Here is a 20,412-nt window from a genome sequence, read left to right as displayed (position 1 = left end):
CTGGACGGCCACGCGCCCCGCGAGGACACCCCCCAGCCCTGCCCCCGCTAATTGTTATTAATTGGGGGGGGGTGGGTATTCCGGCTGTCCCCTCTCCAGATTTTGGCCGGATGAGGCATTAACAGCCCCCGGCTCCCCAGGACATGGAGTCACTACTGCTGGGGGAACTGGGAGCACTGGGAGTGCCGGGGGCACTGGGGGAACTAGGGGCACTAGGAGCACCGGAGAAACTGGGAGCACTGGGGAAACTGGGAGTTCCAGAGGCACTGGGGGAACTGGGGGCACTGGGGGAACTGGGAGCACTGGAGAAACTGGGGGCACTGGGGGAACTGGGAGTGCCAGGGGCACTGGGAGCACTGGGGGAACTGGGAACGCTGGAGGAACTGGAGTGCTAGGAGCACTCGGGGAACTGGGAGCACTGGGGGAACTGGGAGTGCCAGGGGCACAGGAGAAACTGGGAGCACTGGGGGGAACTGGGAGTGCCAGGGCAACTGGGGTCACGGGGAGCACTGGGGAAACTGGGAGTGCTGGGGGAACTGGGAGCACTGGAGAAACTTGGGGCACTAGGAGCGCTGGAGGAACTGCAGCACTGGAGGAACTGGGAGTGCCAGGGGCACTGGGAGCACTGGAGGAACTGCAGCACTGGAGGAACTGGGAGTGCCAGGGGCACTGGGAGCACTGGGGGAAACTGGGAGCGTTGGGGACACTGGGGGCACTAGGAGCACTGGTGGAACTGCAGCACTGGAGGAACTGGGAGTGCCGGGGCGCTGGGGTCACTGGGAGCGCTGGGGTCACTGGGAGGGCACTAGATGCAGTGAGAGTGCTGGCAGCACTTGGAGTACTGGCAGCACTTGGAGTACTGGGGACACTGGGAGTACTGGGAACACTGGGGGCACTGGGTTCTGCAGCCAAATTTTCCCCCATTTCCTTGCAAAAGCCACAGGGGTGATTTTTCTGGATCAGCCCGGCCACAGTTTAGTTTCTCCCAATTTTCCATCCCATTCTTTAATCAAAGGAACTGGGGGCACTGGGGGAACTGGGAGCACTGGAGAAACTGGGGGCACTGGGGGAACTGGGAGTGCCAGGGGCACTGGGAGCACTGGGGGAACTGGGAACGCTGGAGGAACTGGAGTGCTAGGAGCACTCGGGGAACTGGGAGCACTGGGGGAACTGGGAGTGCCAGGGGCACAGGAGAAACTGGGAGCACTGGGGGGAACTGGGAGTGCCAGGGCAACTGGGGTCACGGGGAGCACTGGGGAAACTGGGAGTGCTGGGGGAACTGGGAGCACTGGAGAAACTTGGGGCACTAGGAGCGCTGGAGGAACTGCAGCACTGGAGGAACTGGGAGTGCCAGGGGCACTGGGAGCACTGGGGGAACTGGGAACGCTGGAGGAACTGGAGCGCTAGGAGCACTGGAGAAACTGGGGGCACTGGGGGAACTGGGAGTGCCAGGGGCACTGGGAGCACTGGGGGAACTGGGAACGCTGGAGGAACTGGAGTGCTAGGAGCACTCGGGGAACTGGGAGCACTGGGGGAACTGGGAGTGCCAGGGGCACAGGAGAAACTGGGAGCACTGGGGGGAACTGGGAGTGCCAGGGCAACTGGGGTCACGGGGAGCACTGGGGAAACTGGGAGTGCTGGGGGAACTGGGAGCACTGGAGAAACTTGGGGCACTAGGAGCGCTGGAGGAACTGCAGCACTGGAGGAACTGGGAGTGCCAGGGGCACTGGGAGCACTGGAGGAACTGCAGCACTGGAGGAACTGGGAGTGCCAGGGGCACTGGGAGCACTGGGGGAAACTGGGAGCGTTGGGGACACTGGGGGCACTAGGAGCACTGGTGGAACTGCAGCACTGGAGGAACTGGGAGTGCCGGGGCGCTGGGGTCACTGGGAGCGCTGGGGTCACTGGGAGGGCACTAGATGCAGTGAGAGTGCTGGCAGCACTTGGAGTACTGGCAGCACTTGGAGTACTGGGGACACTGGGAGTACTGGGAACACTGGGGGCACTGGGTTCTGCAGCCAAATTTTCCCCCATTTCCTTGCAAAAGCCACAGGGGTGATTTTTCTGGATCAGCCCGGCCACAGTTTAGTTTCTCCCAATTTTCCATCCCATTCTTTAATCAAAAATGCTGTTAAAAGTGGGTTTGGTCCAAAAGGCCAAACTTCTGCCTGTTTCCTGAGGAATATTGGATGGAAGAGGGAATCACTTGGAGCAGCCCCGGAATTCTTTTGGCATCTCGTCTTGCAGGGCAGTGAGGAGAAGGGCAGGTGGGCGGCCAGGCACAATTGAAAACCGTCATTGCCAAAAATGTCCAAGGGCTTGAGATTTTAGGGTTCTCCTGATGCAGGGCTGGTTCATCTGGCACCAGCAGCAGCGAGAATCCCATGTTCATTCCTTGAGTATCCCATGTTCACTCCTCAAGCATCCCAAGTTCACTCCTGAAGTATCTCATGTTTATTCCTTGAGCATCCCGAGTTCATTCCTTGAGCATCCCACATTTGCTCCTCAAGCATCTCCTTCGTCTTCCCCCATTTCTGCTGCCAATGACCAAGGCGATCCCTCCACTGCTTTTGGAATATCACATTCCTCCAGGAAAAGCAGCAAGACCTGGATTTTTCCCCTGAAAAAGCCAAAGCAGCTTTTCCCCCAGAGCTTTTTTTCCAAAGGTCAATTATCATCCTTGATTAAAAAAAAAAAGGTGCCTGATTTCCAAGTGGAATTGCTTCCACTTTGACATCTGCCCTTGTACTCTTACTGTATTTTTTCGACAGTAAATTAAAATCTCCCGCACTCAATTTTGGGTTTTCTTTTTCCCCCAGAAAAGTCTTTCTGCTCTACCAGCTCCCCTCTGGATGGTCTTTTTTTGGTCATATCTCGTCCCACCAGCCCTGAAGCCCCCCAGATCTGCCTCCAAGGTGGCCCCAGGGATGCTTGGCCAGGATGCAGAGCCCAGCTCCTGCAGGAGCTCTGGCAGGTACCACCCGGCTTCTCCCCACACTGGTGACTAGGATGCAGGTGGTACCCAGCTGAGAGAGATCTCCAGCCCCAAACCCAACAAACCCCTCAATCAAACACCTTATTCCCCATCCCCATCCCCATCCCAAGCTGGCTGGAAAATCTACCTGAAATTAACCCTCCTTTTTTGGGTCGCCCAAAATTTTGGGGTTGTGCCGTTCACCTGCCCCAAAGCTGGGGCACAGGCGTCTCAGGGGGATGTTTTTTTGGTGCACTCGAAGTCATAAATATATAATTATCACAAACTAATCAGCGCTTATTCAAGAACACGTGGACGGTTCTTTCTCAAAAGTGACGAGAACTCGGAGCGAGTTTGCTAAAATATTAAACATTTGGCAAGAGCAGCGACATACAGAACCAGCAATATTTACATTTTTACATAACGTACTTTGGGAGAAAACAAATTAGACAAAATATAGCGGTTTAGTCTCCGTCGTTTGACTGCTCCTCCATAAATAATTCAATTCTCTTTCCAAGATTGCATTATTGCTCTCATCGGATTTCTCTAAGAAAACTGTGATGGGATAGTCTGAAACGAAGCCACGTAAATTATTAAACAATAGATGTTAAAAACAAGATGGGGTTTTCCAGCTGAAGCCAGGGCCGGGGCCGGGCTCTGAAGGCTGAGCTTTGCGGAGCTGCGATGGGTTGGAGGGTGAGACAGAGTCATAGAATTGTTTAGGTTGGAAGAGACCTTTCATATCATCAAATTCAACCTGAAGGCAACACTGCCAAGTTACCACCAAATCATGTCCCTCAGCACCACGGCTGCCCGGCTTTTAGATACCTCCAGGGATGGCGACTCCACCACTGCCCTGGGCAACCTCTTCCAAAGCTTGAAAAGCCTTTCCATGAGGAAAATTTTCCTAATATCCATCCTAAACCTCCCTGGTACTGCTTGAGGCTGTTTCCTCTTGTTCCATCACCTGTTCCTTGAGAGAAGAGACCGACACCTCCTTTCAGGGAGTTGGAGAGAGCAAGAAGGTCTCCCCTTGGCCTCCTTTTCTCCAGGCTGAACACCCCCAGCTCCCTCAGCCTCTCCTCACAAGACTTGTGCTCCAGACCCCTCACCCGCTCTGTTGCCCTTCTCTGGACACGCTCCAGCCCCTCAATGTCTTTCTTGTCTTTAGGGGCCCAAAACTGGACACAGCACTCGAGGTGGGCCCTCACCAGTGCCCAGTACAGGGGGATGGTCACTGCCCCAGTCCTGCTGGCCGTACTGCTCCTGACACAGGCCAGGGTGCTGGTGGCCACTTTGGCCACCTGGGCACTCTGCTGGCCCATGTTCAGCCACTGTTGACCAACACCCCCAGCTCCTTTTCCATCGGGCAGCTCCAGCCACTCTTCCCCCAGCCTGGAGCATTCACAGGGTTTGGTGTGACTCAAGTGCAGGACCTGGCACTTGGCCCTGTTGAACCTCACGCCATCGGCCCATCAATCCAGGCTGTCCAGATCCCGTTGCAGATCCTTCCTACCCTGAAGCAGGTTGACACTCTTGCCCAACTTAGTGTCTTCTGCAAACTTACTGAGGGTCCACCTGATCCCCTCAACTAGGTTCTTAATGAAGATATTAAACAGAACTGTCACCAGTACTGAGCCATGGGGAACACCACTTGTGATCAGCCACCAACTGGATTTAACTCCATCCACCAAAATTGTTTGGGCCTGGCCTCCTGCCAGTTTTTCACCCAGCAAAGAATACACCCATCCAAGCCATGAGCAGACAGTTTCTCCAGGAGAATGCTGTGCGAAACGGTGTCAAAGCCTTTACTGAAGTCTAGGTAGACAACATCCACAGTCCTTCACTCCTCCACTCAGTGGGTCACCTTGTCATAGGAGATCAGTCAAGCAGGGACATCCCTTCCAAATGACAAGCTTATGCCCTGGGTGGGTGTCTGACCCCCTCAGGAGCTAAAGGATGCTAAAACGGGATCTCTGAGGAAAAAGAAGGACTTGTGTCAGATCAGATGCTGCTCCAAACCAGCCCTTCATCCCACCGGCTCAGGCACTGTGCTGTAATCAGGGGTCAACGCTTAGTACCAATCATCCATTAAAATTTGTGTTGGATTTTCATGAGACATTCAGGAAACAGATATTTTCCCCTACCTTTCAAACCCCTCTCCAGTTACAAGTTTCAAGAAGAGAGGGTAAAAATCAACATCACCCAATACAGCTTTAGAAGCAACATAATTAACCCAGGACCAGGACACACAGCCAGTTGTCTGTCCAAACCCAGTGATGCTTTCACCAAATCCAGGGGGAAGTTAAGGAATTCCCCAAATTTTAACTATTTAGGTCATGGAGGATTTCTATTCAAGCCAATTTCCCTCAGTTTGTGATACTTCGGACACCCATAGGACAATTCCTCTTCTTAAATATGCTTATTTTTACCTCTGCAAATGATTTTCCTGGGAATAATAAGAGAGTGAACCCAAAAAGATATATGGCACCGAGGCGACAGCATTATTTTTGAAGCCACTGTGCATTTTAAATAGTCCCAGACACACAGATAAGAGCAATTAATGCTACACACATTTGACAACTATTCATAGATAAATACAAGGGAGAATATAATTAAAGGCTTTATCAATAATCCATAGGCTCAAGGAGGATGTATTAAGAATAAGTGATCGATACCAGGATGGCTCGATATTCCTGGAGGTTTCCCCATGCAAGATTAAATAAGACTAAAGCTCATTTCTTGTGTGGGATTGATGGATTGGCAATAAATAAAGCTAAAGCAAAAAAAAAAAAGACTTCTCCCTGTCATTGCCTCTGCCAAGCAGCTGGGATCAAGTGGGAAAATACCTGAAAAAATGGGATTTCTCCCCTCCCTGATGCTGGCTGACCAGGGGTTAATGGTGGCTCGTTAATGGTGAGATTTTAGGGTCCTTCTGAATGCCAAATGGATAAATGGTAGGTTATATGTATTTTGATTAGAAAATCCCTTCTACCAACTTATTTTAAATGTTTAATTTCAAGGCATAGTAAGTCTGCGGCTGGTTCTCGCTGCTCCTTCAGGCTCTCCCATGCAAAGTTACTGCGAACATTTGATTGACTGATCCTTTCCCAGGCACTTCCAGGGATACCGAAAAACAAATAAATATGAGTATCTGGATGTTTAAAGTGACTTACCTCCACCACTTGGGCAAGCTCTAGAGTCACGTTTTCAGCAGGCGGTATCAGCCCGTTGAGATAGGGATGGGCTGGAGGGATTTGCACCCGGGGTGTGGGATAAAAGAGCCAAATAATCATAAAACTACACCTTGTACAAACACTGCAAAAATAAAAACTGGAGTTCATTAATGGGATAAGCCAGGTAAAGCAATAAAAAAAAAAAAAAACCAACTAATTTTTCCCTTGGGTATCTGCGGTAGTTGGGTATCAGCCAGCCAGCAAAAGCGACGTGGAGATGCTGAATCCCGCCCTTTTAAATTGTGGCTCCACCTGAGATGTTTCTTCACCTTGGCTGGGCTTCAGCATCCCTTCCCCACCCTCGTTTCGGTTCAGTCCGTTGTGGGAGTTCAACCTTCAGCTACAGCTTCTCCGCACCAAGCAATGCAAGCGCGGTGCCAACCACCAGCATCGGCCCGGCTTCAGAGGAACCGGCGAAGGGAGAAGCGGAGAGATGGTCACAACTCTTTAAAGATGCAAATTGAGAAGCAGCCATCATAACCAGAGAGCTCTGTTAATTCTCTTACGAGTATGCAGATTTTGACACTGACTTTTCCTAGGCTTATTTGTTTTATTTAGCAATAAATTTAATACCAGCTCCCTGAAGCAAAGAGACAGATGGACTATAAACTTTGAATTTTGAGTAGCTTTACTTCCTTAGGTTAGTATCATCTTTGATCTCTCCTGAAATTACATCTAGGAAAGTTTGTAGGGATTGAATTCTTATTTTTTGCAGCCCTCAAAGCCATTTGATTAGCCGCCTTTTAGTTTTTTATTTATTTTTTTTTGCACAGGTTACTCAAAATCATCTGAAATAACAGCTAAACAATTCATAGCCTTGGCTGTTGGGGCTATCGCAGTGACTTTCTGATGGACCCAAAAAACACAAAGCACTACATAACATCTCCTCCACAGACAAAAGGAAACAAAATAAGTTTTATGCATCATTTGGGATGCAAAGTTCCCCAGGTCTGAAACCAAAACCCCACGGCTGTAATAAAACGGTGCCCTTGGAGAACATGGGGGAACCCATGCATGGTTGGAAGGACCACTAAGTCATAATGCAGCAGAAATAACTCATTTTTTTTGCCATCCACCAGCAATTAAAAAATTAGGTTGGAGGTGAGGAGAAAACCCTTGCTGGGGAGGCTGGTGCAGCCCAAGGAAGCCCCAGAGTGATGGATGATCTCCATCCTTGGGTTGTCTACATGTGGTAAGAAGAAGACATGAATTGACTGAGTGTCATGATGGTCAGATACACAAGAACATCCTTTTTGCCAACAACCCTGAGGTGTGTGAATATCCAAGATTTAATTTTGGGATATAAAAACCACATCCCATGTGCTCATGACTCAGGGAGAGGACATCGTAAGGGCAACGCTGTGACTTTTGAAGGAAGCTCCCAGGAGCCATGCAGCACTTTGACATTTTTGCTCTAGGCCCAGCCAGTTCCCACCACGACTAATTTCCCTGCCGCCACACACAAATAAGGAAAGAAATTAAATTTTAAAAAAACAGCAACAACAAGAGCCACATCATTTCCAAGCTGCCGCCTTGGGAACAGGGGAAAAAAAAATCGATATAAGTCAAATGAAAAAGGGCGAGAGCAAAGGTGTTGGAAGGAGCTGAGGACAAAACTGTAATTAAAACTGCAAACAGGTTTGGCTGCCAAAAAAAGCCCCTGCCTGAAAGTCTTGGGGACTGCGGTGACAAATCTGGGCCATTTCAGCAGTTGTTGGTTGCTCATGGTCACCCTACATCCCCACATGGAATGACGTTGCCATCGCCCAACCCTTTCCAATAAGGAGACATTATCGACCACTCAATTGTGGTTGAATTACTACGGATGAACATATTACGGGCACATTAAAGTCTCATGAGCGGCCAGTGATTAATGCCATTACAAGGAATATCAGAAGAACTAATGACAGCGAGCCACTTAAAGTGAAGTGTCGAGGGTCTCATTATCGATGACTCCGTGGTTTCTCACCTAAAAACTCCTGGGTTAGAAGGAGGAAGAGGTTGACACAGCTAAAGACAAGAGGTTTCCAGAAGCGATGACACAAGGAGGTCCCATATTGGGACTCTTTTAAAGATAAGATTGATGGGAAATAGTGTTTCTTGGAGAAACAGAAGTTTCCTGGAAAAACATCTCACCATGGGCTTTAGCACCTTTGGGAATGCCATTATAAAAGAAAACTATAATTTTTAATATCTCCCCAGACCTTATTCTTGCCTTCCTTTCTCCCCTAAACCTTCTTATATTAATTTTTCATCAGTTCTCTCACTCCTTCCTTTAGCTTTGCCTCTGCTCCATCACTTGCAGCACCCAGAGAGGGCTCTCTACAACCCGATTTAAGTCTCTTGGAAGGTTTCTCTCCTCCTTTCTTTATCCAGATGTGTCCAGGGTCAGAGCTTGCCATGATATCACCCAGAGGCTTTGATCCCATTAGAAAATGTCTCCCTGTGTGGCCATGATAACATTTAAGAAGACATCCCAGAAGACATCTATAGGACCTTTTTTTGGTAGGGCTTTTTAGGGAAATCACTCTGCAGTTGCTTTAACTTTGAAGACTCATATTTGTACTGATGTACAAATTTACTGGACTGAATTAAAATTTCATTTAGTATAAGAAGTCACCAGAATCAAAAAACAACCAACTTCCTCCCACCTCATCATCCTCCATCCACTTTCTCCAAGCACTTCTTGGTTGGGGGCAGACTCATCCCACCACAGGAAATCCTTTTGCTCCTTCACCTCTTACCAAATGGGGCCTTTTGGGGCTTTCAGAGGCATCTCCTCTTGCTGGGATGGGATTTTTTAATTTTTTTTTATAGTGCTTCATGTCCCATTTTATTATTTTTTGAACGTTGCAGGATTTGTTCTGTTTGAAGTCTTACATCCTTATTTCCCGTCAGGACAATTAAAATTGATTTCCGCCATCAGCAAAAGAAAGATAATCCGAAGTGGGTTCCTGTGAGAGAGCTGTATCCCCACTGGAGCCGTTAGAAACCCTCTCCTATTATTTTAAATGTCTTTTCTTAGGGAATTCTCTTTGGAAAAGGGCAACTTAGCACTTCTCAGCCATACTTCTCTCTGAGAAGTCGTGAAGAACTATTTAACCTCATGTATTTCCATTGCAGAAAGTGGACCGGGGGATTTAAATAGCTCTTGTTTACCACTGCCACCCTCCCAGAGGTATTTTTAGAGGGGTAATCGGATCCCCTAGACGCCTTCGCTTTGCTTTCTCGGGCTCTGCATCCTCTGACCCCATCCCTGCACCTGTCCCAGTTTGTATCCGGGCAAACTGACACAGGATGGGCTTTTCGTGTTGCATTAAGCTGGGTGGCTCCCAGTGCACCCGGAGGCTTTGCAGAAGGAGGATGGAGGGATTTGGGCTGGAAAACCATCTCTAAGGCATAAAACCTCCAGCAGAGGAAGAAGATGTGGAAATAACAGGCATGGTGGGCAAGCAGCACTTGGGGATCCAGCCACTACCCATCACCTCTTCAATCAATTAAACCCAGAATATAAAATCAATTAAAATAATTACAATGAATTAAATAAACTTTCTAACCTTATTAAATAAACAAAAAAAAATAATTAAATCAATTAAACCTTCAATATCCTAAATAAACTCTGAAATATGGCAAAAACACCCCTAAAGTATCTTTACAGACTGAAAGATCATGGGCCCCCGCAGCATCTCACTCCGTGCTGGTTTGCAGCAAACCTCCTAAGCAAATTTATGCAAATGAGGGGGTTTGGTCCTTTCTGTTGCATCTAGGGGGGGAATGATGGGTTTGTACCAATGCTACAAGAGCTCGGCTTTCCCTGCCTCGCAACTCACGAGGTGCGACCCCAAAAAAGGGGTCCCCAGCCAGGTCCCCACCATTTAATGGCATCCCCATCATAAGACTTAAATACCTTTACAAGAGAGTAATTTAACGCCATCCCCAGCTTAAGCTCCATATCTACTCGGCGTGAAATTAGTTCCAGCAAGCTGCAAATTTGCTGCTAATAAAAATATTTAGCAATTCGCTAGTCTTTAAATCAGGAGTAGAATATTTTCTTGCTTGCATCAACGCCTGTTTCTTTTTAATTCTAATATCTGAGCGTCAGGGAGCTTCAGCTGTAAAACCGTGAGTTTTACGACTGCGCGAAGAGTTTTAAATCAATTTCCCCAGCGCTTCCAACTCCATCGCCAAGAGTTTTACCATTTAATGTCATTTGATATTAGACCACGTTGGTCATTTTGGCCACCGAATGAGCTAGGCACAGTGAATTTGCAGTTTTTAACCCAAAAATGACCATCTCAGCCCAAACCCACCCTGCTTCTGGGGTCTGCTCCTCAAACGGCATCTTACAAAAAACCTTTGATCCATATGATCCTGCCTTGCAGCCCTTGAAGGAAGGTGACCTCTCTGTCCTCCTGGGCCTCAGCGCTAATTGCATCTCCCTGCCAAGTCCATTTTGTCCAGTTCCAACATCAGGATCTTTTCCATGCTTTTGCCAAGAAATGCCACAATCCCCTCATCTTTTCCTTGGGAAACCCAACCACAGTGATGAAGTGTCACAGACTCATAGAATAGTTTGGGTCCAACCCCCCCTGCCATGGGACTTCTTCAACCAGAGGAGGTTACTCAGAGCCCATTCCAACCTGACCTGGAATGTTTCCAGGGATGGGGCATCACCACTTCTCTGAGCAACCTGGGCCTGTGTTTCACCACCCTCATTGTAAAAAAATTTCTTCTTTATATCTAGTTAGAATCTACCCTCTTTTAGCTTAAAACCATTACCATTTTTTCTACCACAACAGGCCCTGCTAAGAAGTTTGTCCCCATTTTTCCAGTACTTTTAGGTACCTTTAAGGACTGGAAGGGGCTCTAAGGTCTCCCTGCAGCCTTCTTTTCTCCAGGCTGAACCCCCCAACTCTCTCAGCCCCCCCTCCCAGCACAGGGGCTCCAGCCCTCCCAGCATCTCCGTGGCCTCCTCTGGCCCCTCTCCAACAGGTCTATGTCCTTCTGCTGTTGGTGGCCCCAGAGCTGGAGGCAGCACTGGGGGGGGAACTCCCCAGAGCGAAAAAGAGCCACAAATATGAAGTTTCTCCCAGAGCCAAGGAATCAAAAATCCTCAATTTCTGCTGCTTTCCTACATTTTGTAATTAACATTTTATATTCAGCGTTGCTTTTCCCCCCCTTTCTAGTTGTTTTTCTTACAGGTACAATACAACACAAGCAGTAATGATATCCAATCCTAGTGGGTAAAAGCTGGAAAAAAAACGCCTAATTTTAGGACAGCAATAAATTTTTCTTTGGCCGTAAAATCTAATCTTTGCATTCAACTGACCCGCTGCCAGAGCAGTCCCATACGGTAAATCCCCACCGAGACACTTCTGATGCCAGGAGGAGGCTGAGATAAAGAAGAGAGTGCTGTGGATGATATGTTTCATTGCGGATGCGTTGAAGAGGGAAGGTTGTGCTTGGAAATATCACACCAATGAGGTTTGTTTTCCCAGGTACCTTCTCCCAATTCCTTAGCTGTGGATTTACGGTCGTGCTGAAAAGAAATCCATAACCCTGCTGCAACACCATATGTGCCATATAAATAAATATTACAGGGATATTTTGGAGTGCATTGGGCTGCTGGGCATCATTTCATCTCCAGATCTTGAGTTACCATCAACCCAACTATACTGGATACAACAGATGGCATCAAGCTCAACAAGCAACACGGCTAAAACCTGGCCACTGGATGTGGCTGCTGAGGTGTAGGTCAGATTTATTCTTCAACCTCTGGCCAAATATCTGGGATGTGGCATGGTCCAGCAGCGGGTTCAACAGCTGGATGATTCAAGCTCTCTGCTGCAACCTTTTGACCTTGCTTAACATCGACATTGCCAGCATCAAGAAACTACCAGGCAGCACCAAAAGGAGATGGAGGAGATAATAAATAGTGAAAAGACCCAGTCAATATGGGAACAGGTTAAAATGCTGTGGTAGAAGCTGCAGATAAAAGGCAGAAAGGAAAATTCAGTAAAGGGAAAGCATCATTGGCTGATGGACAAAGACTACCACTTATAGATAGAAAGCCAATGATGGAAGAGAAATGGCAGAAAGAGAAGGGCGTCTGGGAAAACAGGGCTATGAAGAAGAATTTAGGGGTTTTACAAACGAACAGGGTCCAAAAAAATGTGAAGAAATAAGAAAACAGAGAAAAACAAAGGAAGGTTCTGATTGCCAACAGGAGAGGGAATAACGAAAGAGAACGGTTGGCAGAAGGCTGTTGAAGAAGGACATCGCTGACGAGAAAAAATCCAAATATGGGATATGGGCAACAAGAGAGTGCAGGAAGGAGTTTGCTATCAAACATAGGCTTTTAATATGTTGGCAGGCGGCTCCTACTTGGTGCCAAGCAAAGGCAGGTGTCGGCGACGGTTTGCGCTCCGCTTGCCCAACCGGTTGGTGTCACACCGGCGACTTCCATCTCACCGTGGTCGGTGCCGCGCAGCATCATTAACTTGCCGGTTTATTCCTCCCATTGAAAGACATGACAGAAAGAAAACAGCGGTAACATTTTATGCAGTCAAATTATCACCACATCTCAAGGAGCTGAGAGGAAAAAACTGAATATATCAATGTATTTACATTTTTTCAGGTTAACCGAAAGATGAGAGGTAAGCACTGGCATCAAGTCACCCATCAAACCACACTGCCCAGAGTGTGACAGGTGCCATGAGATGGGGAAGAAATTGGATTTAAAAAATGGCAGAAAAATGGGTTTAAAATGGAAATAACTCCCGTCTCCGTGCATTGACAAACCTCCTTCGCTCAGCTCGGAGGCCTCAAGATGCCTGGTGTAGCTGTCTCACAGCAACGTGAAACCCTGCTATATTCCACCGTGTATTAATCAAATCTACCTGATTTTGGCCCAAAATATTTTAAGGACACGAGCAGCTAAATTTTCGGGGTTTAGGGGCTGAAACCTTGCTCAAAGCGAGGTGCCGCCTCCAGCAGGGTAGCCAGGCGACCAGGGCCGGTGGCACAGCCTATTCAACGAGTAACCCCGGGTTAATCAAGCACCGATCCGTCACGGCGGCGGCGGGGGTTGGGACATTCCAGTTCCACAGGGAGCATCACCCCTGGACCGGGATGGGGGCGCCTGTTGGCGAGGGGGGGCAGCGACTGCAAGAGGCTCCTGTAAGCTGCCCGCCACCGGGGAGACACAGACCGGCCACCGGGGAGACCCAAACCCGCCACCAGCACCAGCTCGCACCCCGCCGGCGCGCTCCCGCCTCTCGCGGCGCGGGAAAACCCGCGGCCCGCCCCCTTGCGCCCCGCCCCTCAACCAATGGGAAGCGGCGGGCGGGCGTCTGGCGGCGTTGATTGGCTGGGGAGCGGGCGGCGCAGCGCGGTTGCTAGGGGGAAGCGGCGGCGGAGCGGCATGGCGGGTATGGCGCTGGGCGTGGGACCCGGCGTGCTGGTGCTGCAGCTCCTATGGGGCCTGGCGCTGCTGTTCTGCCTGGCTCTGTCCCGCACGGCTGGCCGGGCCCGGTGAGCAGCGGGAAAAGGCGGGGGTGGGATCAGTCCGGCTCCGGTGCTGAAGGCCGCCTCTCCCCGCAGGTTCGCCGTGGTGCTGGTGGCGCTGGGAGCCGCCGTCCTTAGCGCCGCGCTGCTGCTTTTTCCTCGGGAGGATGAGCACCCGGTCGCAGCCGCCGCCGCCGAGGTGAGCCCACGCCACGGCCTGCGGGGCCCAGAGGGGCCGGGGGTGGTGGGATGTTACCTCAGAGATGGCCATGGGGACAGGAATAGGCCTGGGGATGGGGCTTTACCTCTGGCGTGGACCCACGGGTGCACCGAGTCCTCGGGGATGGGTGTTTACCTCAGGGAAGGCCTCAAGGCCTGCCCTGAGGCACCTCAAGAATGGCCCCCAGGGGTGCCCTGAGGCAGCATGGATGAGCCTTTACCTCAGGAATAGCCCTAGGGATAGGCCTGTAGTTCGGGGATTGCCCCCATGGGTACCCTGAGGCAGCATGGATGAGCCTTTACCTCAGGAATAGCCCTAGGGATGGGCCTGTTATTCGGGGATTGCCCCCATGGGTGCCCTGAGGCCCTGGCAATGGGCTTTTACCTCAGCAATGGGCCTCCATGGGTGCCCTGAGGCGCTGGCGATGGGCCTTTACCCCAGGGATGGGCCTTTAATTCGGGGTGGCCCCCATGGATGCCATAAGATCCCAGGGGTGAGCCTTTACCTTCAGAAAGGGGTCCCAGGGGTTGTCCTGAGGCCCTGGGGATGGGCCTTTACCTCAGGAACAGCCCCCAGGGGTGTTCAGAGGCTGAGGATGGGCCTTTACCTCCGGGGTGAGCCCTAAGGGCTGCCCCGAGGCCCCATGGATAGGCCTTTACACTCAGGAATAGCCCTGGGGATGGGCCTTTACCTCAGGGCTGGATCCCAAGGGTTGCCCCAGGGTCTTCAGAATGGGTCTTTATCTCAGTATGGGCCCCAACAGCTGCCCTGAGGTACCAGGGATGGGTTTTTACCTTAGGAAGGGGTTCCATGGGTGCCCCAAGGCCTTGGCGATGGGTCTGTACATCGGCGATGGTCCTGTGCCACCTTTTCAGTCTCAAGCGGTTCATTCTGTGGCACAGGCTGCCATGGGCGCAGGCTGCGTCACTCACAGAGCAGGGATCTGTTTATTTCTTTAATAAAATCTCTTATTTATGTGCAGTTATATGTGACCTGTGGGGTTTAGCTCCCATTCTCAAAGGGGAGAATTGCACTCATACTTTTATCCCACACAGCTCAGCCCTGAGCTCCAGTAGCTTCTGCTAACCCTCTGCTACCCCCTTTCACAGCTTGATCCTGGTTTTCCATGCTCCCCAACTTCCTCCATCTCCCAGCACGCCCCAGAGCACGTCTGTAGCCACATGGCAGATAGTTTTGATAGTTTTCCCTCTATTTTTGCAGCCTCTCACTTTCTCCCAGCTCTGTTTTCTATTTTTAAAGCTCAGTAACATCGTTTTGGCTCTCTTGTAGGTGATTCGCCACACTCAGGCATGGAGCCATCTGTGTTTTCAGGCAGCCCCTTGTCTGTGGTGTTAGGCGTGGGGATCTCCCCCGATTCTGAGTCACATCAGGCTGCCTGCACTATCTTGAGCTTTCCCAGAGCTCTTTGGGCTTAGAATACACAGAGTTTTGTGGCGTTTTAGGTGCCGTTTCCTCTGTTCTATTATTAACACACATCAATTATGGCTCTTCTGGAGCTTGATCTGTGTAAATCCCTGCTAAAGCTTCTTGTAGTTTTCCTTCTCTCTGCCTTGCGTGGGACCTGTTCGTGTAAAGGTTGGAAGCGAGATGAAGGGCAGCTTGAGTGCGTATTTGTGCCCGGGAGGCCAACAGAAATGGAAAGCTTTTTTTTTTTTTTTGGATCTTCAATTGGACTGGACCTGCCCTGACTATCAATAATACATGACCTGGGCTTTCTGCAGTGAAACTCTGCTAATTGGCTAATTAAAAAGTGAAACGTGCAGAAGGAGCCAACGCATCGCTCACAAGAGACTCTTTCTGCAGCAGCACCGAGGCTGAGCGTGTGCTAATGCGATTTATCAAACTGAGCCGGGGGTGAGAGGAGCTCCGGGGCAGTCTCAGGAGCCGAGAGGATGATTTCATAGCCAGCCTTCTTGTGGTTGGCTTCTCATTGTGTCTTGCCTTGCTGCTATGTCTTCTTTTTTTAATCTTTTTTTCTTCCTCTGTCCCCCCGTCTCATTTTCCTTCTAAAAGGGAAGAACTGTGCACAGTTCCTTGCAGCGGTGGGTGGTTTGTGGCTGGGGAGAGATTTTGACTCGTGTTTCTTCCCTGGGCTCTGCTGCTTTTTTCCTCCATGTTAGCTTTCCCTCAAGAAAAGGGATTCTTCTTTCAATCATTTGACACACACACCGCTTTCCACAGAGAGCACCCGTGTCAGGAATGAAAAGCAAGGGGACAAATCTGGGGGAACCCCAAAGTTTTTCCTCCTGGGGCGATCTTCTCAGACGGTCCTCTTTTCCAGGATATGGCGTGCTCCTTCCAGGCTGTAATGTGTGGGTTTTTTTCATTCTCTGCAGATTGTGGACACCTTCTTCATTGGCCGCTTTGTCCTCCTGGCCGTGATGAGCCTGGTCGTACTTGGGTGCCTGTTTCTGCTCCTGATTTACCACGTCATGGAGCCGGTGTACGCCAAACCGCTCCACAGCAGCTAGCGGCAACCAGAGGCAGAAATCCCCACAAGGGGGAAATCCCGATTTCATGGCAATAAGCCAGGAAGAGGGACCAGGAGACCGTTCGCGTCAGTTTTTCCGAGCTCAGAAAGAGCTGGCGAAGCAAGCCAAGTGTGTCACTTGCACCCAGTGCTGCATCTTCCATCTTTAAAAACAAAGTTCGCACTGAGCACAAGTGCATTCCTCTCCAGGGACTCTGCAGATGGCAAAGGTGCTTTAACCTCTCTCTTTTGTCTTTTTCCAGGAGAGTTGAAATCCACGCACTTGGTACCACCCTTGATTCAATGAATTGAGCTGAGTCGAGATGGTTTGTTGTTGTTATCCACACCAGATGGTTTGTTACCATTCCTTTTTCACTGTAGTTTAATAAAACTCTCTTAAGAAACCCCTCACTGGGTCTTTGTTTATTCTCCAGGATCATCACCTTTTGCCAACCCTTGGTGACAGTGTCTCTGAAAACCACCGTTTCCCATGGCAGAAACGTGGGGGTTTTTGGAAATTCAGCACTGTTGGGGACAGTCCCTTTGACTGGGGACTCTCATCCTAGGAGGGAAGGTGAAGGCTCACGGTTTCTGCTACCCTATACAATAAAAACATTACTCACACTGGTGCTGAAGCCAGTAGTTAACTCTGATACCTTTCCTCCTGTGGGGAAAATCCACTTCATGTTGTTCCGCAGCAGTGATGGGGTCAAATCCCATTTTTCTCCATATTTTTTTTGGAAAGGAGGGGAAGGGAAGTGGAGCAGGGAGGCTGGGCCAGGCTGTCAGCTGGCAGACAGCTCGGCCTCCTGCCTGCGCTGCAAATCAATCTGTTGATACAGCAGCTCGCACAGGCTGGCTGGCTGTACTTAACTAGCAATAACAACTGCTTTGCACTCTCTGACCAATCTCTCAATAGCTATGGTTTATTTTCTTGCATGAAATCTCACAAGGCTTAACTTCCTTGCAGGAGAAAAGCATTTTGGTGGCCCGGAGTGTAGTGTGACCATTTTAGAGCCGGGAAGGAGCCTTCACCATCCGTGCTGCACCAGGGAGAGGTTCCCATGGGTGCCCCGTGGTAGCTGGGTGAGGTGAGTTGTGGTTACAGGTTTTGTTTTCTGGCCCCAGAGGGATGGAGCTGCTCAGCCTTCACGGTTGCACGGGCAGCAGGTATTGCTGTGAGGTTGAAGCCGAGGGTGAGATGGTGCTGCAGCCCTGAGCTATGTTCAGGGGCAATATGGCCAAAAACCCAAGGGCAAGAAACTCGTAGCTCTCATACCGATTATCTTTTTTTCTCCCTATTTTAGAGATTAATTCTTTTTTCATTTTGAACTGAAGACAGTGAAGAGGAAATAAAAGAACTGGCTGGCTTCTCCCAGCCCTGTCCTGCCTGCTGTCAGTCACAAAATATCGCTATCAGGACATGAAAGATTAATAAGGCAGAGCTAGCGACACTTTAGCGACAGCACCCGGGAGCCCTAACTCGGTCAGCTAAAAATGTGTAAGTACATTTCAAAAAAAGGCAGAGGAGAGGTGTCTGTACTTTTCCAGCCGTGTAAACGCTCAATCCCTTCCTATCCTGAAGCTTATGTCCAAGGGAGTCAAACTATCGTGTTCAGGAACATGCCGAGCATTTATGCAACACAAGCGTGTCGGGTCTCTTGGTGATTTTGGAGTTATGCCTGAAACAAAATTCATATTTAATTCATCATCTTAATAACATTTATGAACACGAAGCTAGTCTTGCAGCTCGCTCCAGCTCTGCGCCTGCTGCATCTTTATTCCCCATGCTTGTGTGAGAGCAGCAGGCTGGTTTGCAGAGCCTCGGTGAGGCAGCATTTTGCCAGGCTTTGAGCCCGATGAATGGGGAAGCTGTGGCAAAAGCAGCTGGGGCACTAAAAAAAAACAACCCTAAAAGCAGAAATGTGAAGCTTCTTCCCGTTTTGTGCCGCAAATAAACTCAAGGTGTTTGCTTTTTCTCTCCTCTTAATCATTTTGTAACTAAAATAAGTCAAAAGGCTCATCGTGTGGGGGAGATTTTTGGGGAGAGAGGAAAGCCGTTGCTGCAGGATGGACGTGGTGGCTCTTGCATGAGGAGGTTGCTTCAGTGCTTTCCCAAAAATCCTGTTAACTGGGGAAAGAGCCCCATGTGCTCACCCCTCCCAAGACATCTTGAGCTCCTTCCTCATCCTTCGCCACCCTTGGCAGTGGGGAACAACCAGCTGGATGAACTCAAGCCGAGCTCTCTCCCTGTATTTATTTATTCTAGACAATTCTGCTCCTCCTCATGCAGGGGCTTTCCAGACAGTTCCTGTTTATTTTTGGGAAAAAAAAAAAAAAAGACCATGTCAAGGAATTGGTATGAGCCAGAGCTGCTTTCCAGCCAGCCCCAAAAGCTGGTTTTTGCTGCTGTCCCCCACCCAGTCCTTCAGCTCCTGGAGGACAACCTCTCACTAGCACATCCGCCTCTGTCTAGCACCCTGATTATTGGGTTTTTTTGGCAATTAATGTCTAGGAGGAGAGCGGGTTTGGCTTAAATCCCAACTTCTCGGTCCCTAGCAAAGGTGTTGGGAGCTCAGGAGATGTTATAGCCAAGGAGCCTGCTCTGGCCCAGCTTTCTCCCAAAACTGTGAGCAAATGATCCCAGCTTTCCTCTTGCAGGGTGGGAGCACAAGGTGCTCCGTGTCCCAAGGAGCCAGTCCTGCGCAGATGAAAAATCCTGCTAAATCCCAGTGAGAGAAACCTGCCACGCCAAAAGGGATGTTTGCACAAGATACTGTGCGTGCCAGGAGGGCGGCCGAGCTGCTTTTGGGTCAGGTGGGAAAACAGCCCTTTTCCCCCTAAATTCTCTGCCTGGCTCGTTAGAAGTGAGTGGGGGTGCTCCCGCTCTGGGATGCCAGTACCCAGCTCATCACAGGCTCACCGGAGCCAAGGGCAGCTGCTCCCTCATGCCCGAGGCCGAGCCATGCCAGAGCGATGATGGAGGGAGAGCAAGTGTCTGCAGGAGAAACTCCTTTCCTTAATTTAAGGTCCTTGAATGACGGCAATTCCTCACGCCTCGTGCTGCGCTCTGCCGGCACTTAATTACCCTCACTGGTAAAAGCTGGCCTCTTATTTCTACCTTGACTTTGCTGACTTCAGCTTCCCTTGCCGTTCCCTTTCCCGCTTTGCCTTTGGCTGCTAATTAAAAAGCCCTTCAGCGTTCACCGGCTGCTCCTTGCATAGGTAATTATGGCCCATGCCCCAGCCACCTCTTCATCTTCACAGCAGCCCGGTGGACCAGCGGCGTTCCTCCAAAATATGTGCAACCCCTTCCCAGGCCGCCTCAGCCGAAACGTTATTGCCGTGCTGGGGGCTGGGGTGTCACCTCCAGAAAAATAACCAGGCTCTGCATTTACCAAACAGGCTTCTAACGAGCTCGTTGGAGACGTGATGGCTTTTATTGCCATCCACAGGACAGCAGCAGGAATGTGTTTGCGCTCTCCTGGCTCGCACAGCCCCCTTGCCGCGATGCTGCGCTGAAGGGGCTCGTAGCAGGGGGGGGGGAAAGCAGCGGCCCCCTCTCCAGCAGAGGAGGAATGAGACGAGGTGAGTCATGCAGACTTGTCCCGGAGGAGCTCAGCTCAATTTAAACAGTCCTCTGGCTGGGGCAAACCCAGGGGACACCCCCCCCGGCCTTCCTGCCCACCCCTCAGTCTCTAAAAATCGCAGTGAGGTCTGGGGTTTTCTTTGGCATTTGGCTCCTTTTTTTTTTTTTAAGTTTAAAACTGCATGGGCCGTCTGCCCTTTCTCCTCACTCCCAGCAGTGCAGCCAAGGCTGCTCAGACTTTCCAAACACAAGCGGGACGTGGCCCAGGCCTAAATTTGTCCCGGAAAAGCTATGAGCAGCTGAAAGAATAAGGCAGGGGGGTGTGTGTCTGTGTAGATTTTTGTCAGGGCTTGTGGGATCTTTTGCTTGAAAATGTATTTCAAGCCCTCCCCATCC

At 50.1% G+C, this 20,412-nt stretch overlaps 1 protein-coding gene across 1 annotated transcript; it reads left to right on the top strand.

Annotated features, from left to right (window-relative positions):
* The first annotated feature begins 13,617 nt into the window (after positions 1–13,617).
* TMEM218 (transmembrane protein 218) lies at positions 13,618–16,831 on the top strand. Its single transcript, XM_014961047.1, has 3 exons — positions 13,618–13,743; positions 13,813–13,915; positions 16,294–16,831. The coding sequence occupies exons 1-3, from the start codon at positions 13,634–13,636 to the stop codon at positions 16,426–16,428; spliced, it is 348 nt and encodes a 115-aa protein (XP_014816533.1). The 5' UTR covers positions 13,618–13,633; the 3' UTR covers positions 16,429–16,831.
* Positions 16,832–20,412: the final 3,581 nt, after the last annotated feature.

The sequence above is a fragment of the Calidris pugnax genome, unplaced genomic scaffold, assembly GCF_001431845.1.
Source record: "Calidris pugnax isolate Ruff unplaced genomic scaffold, ASM143184v1 scaffold269, whole genome shotgun sequence".
NCBI classification, from domain to species: Eukaryota; Metazoa; Chordata; class Aves; order Charadriiformes; family Scolopacidae; genus Calidris; species Calidris pugnax.
Note: the sequence above shows the minus strand (reverse complement) of the source record. Positions and strands in the feature narration are given on the sequence as shown.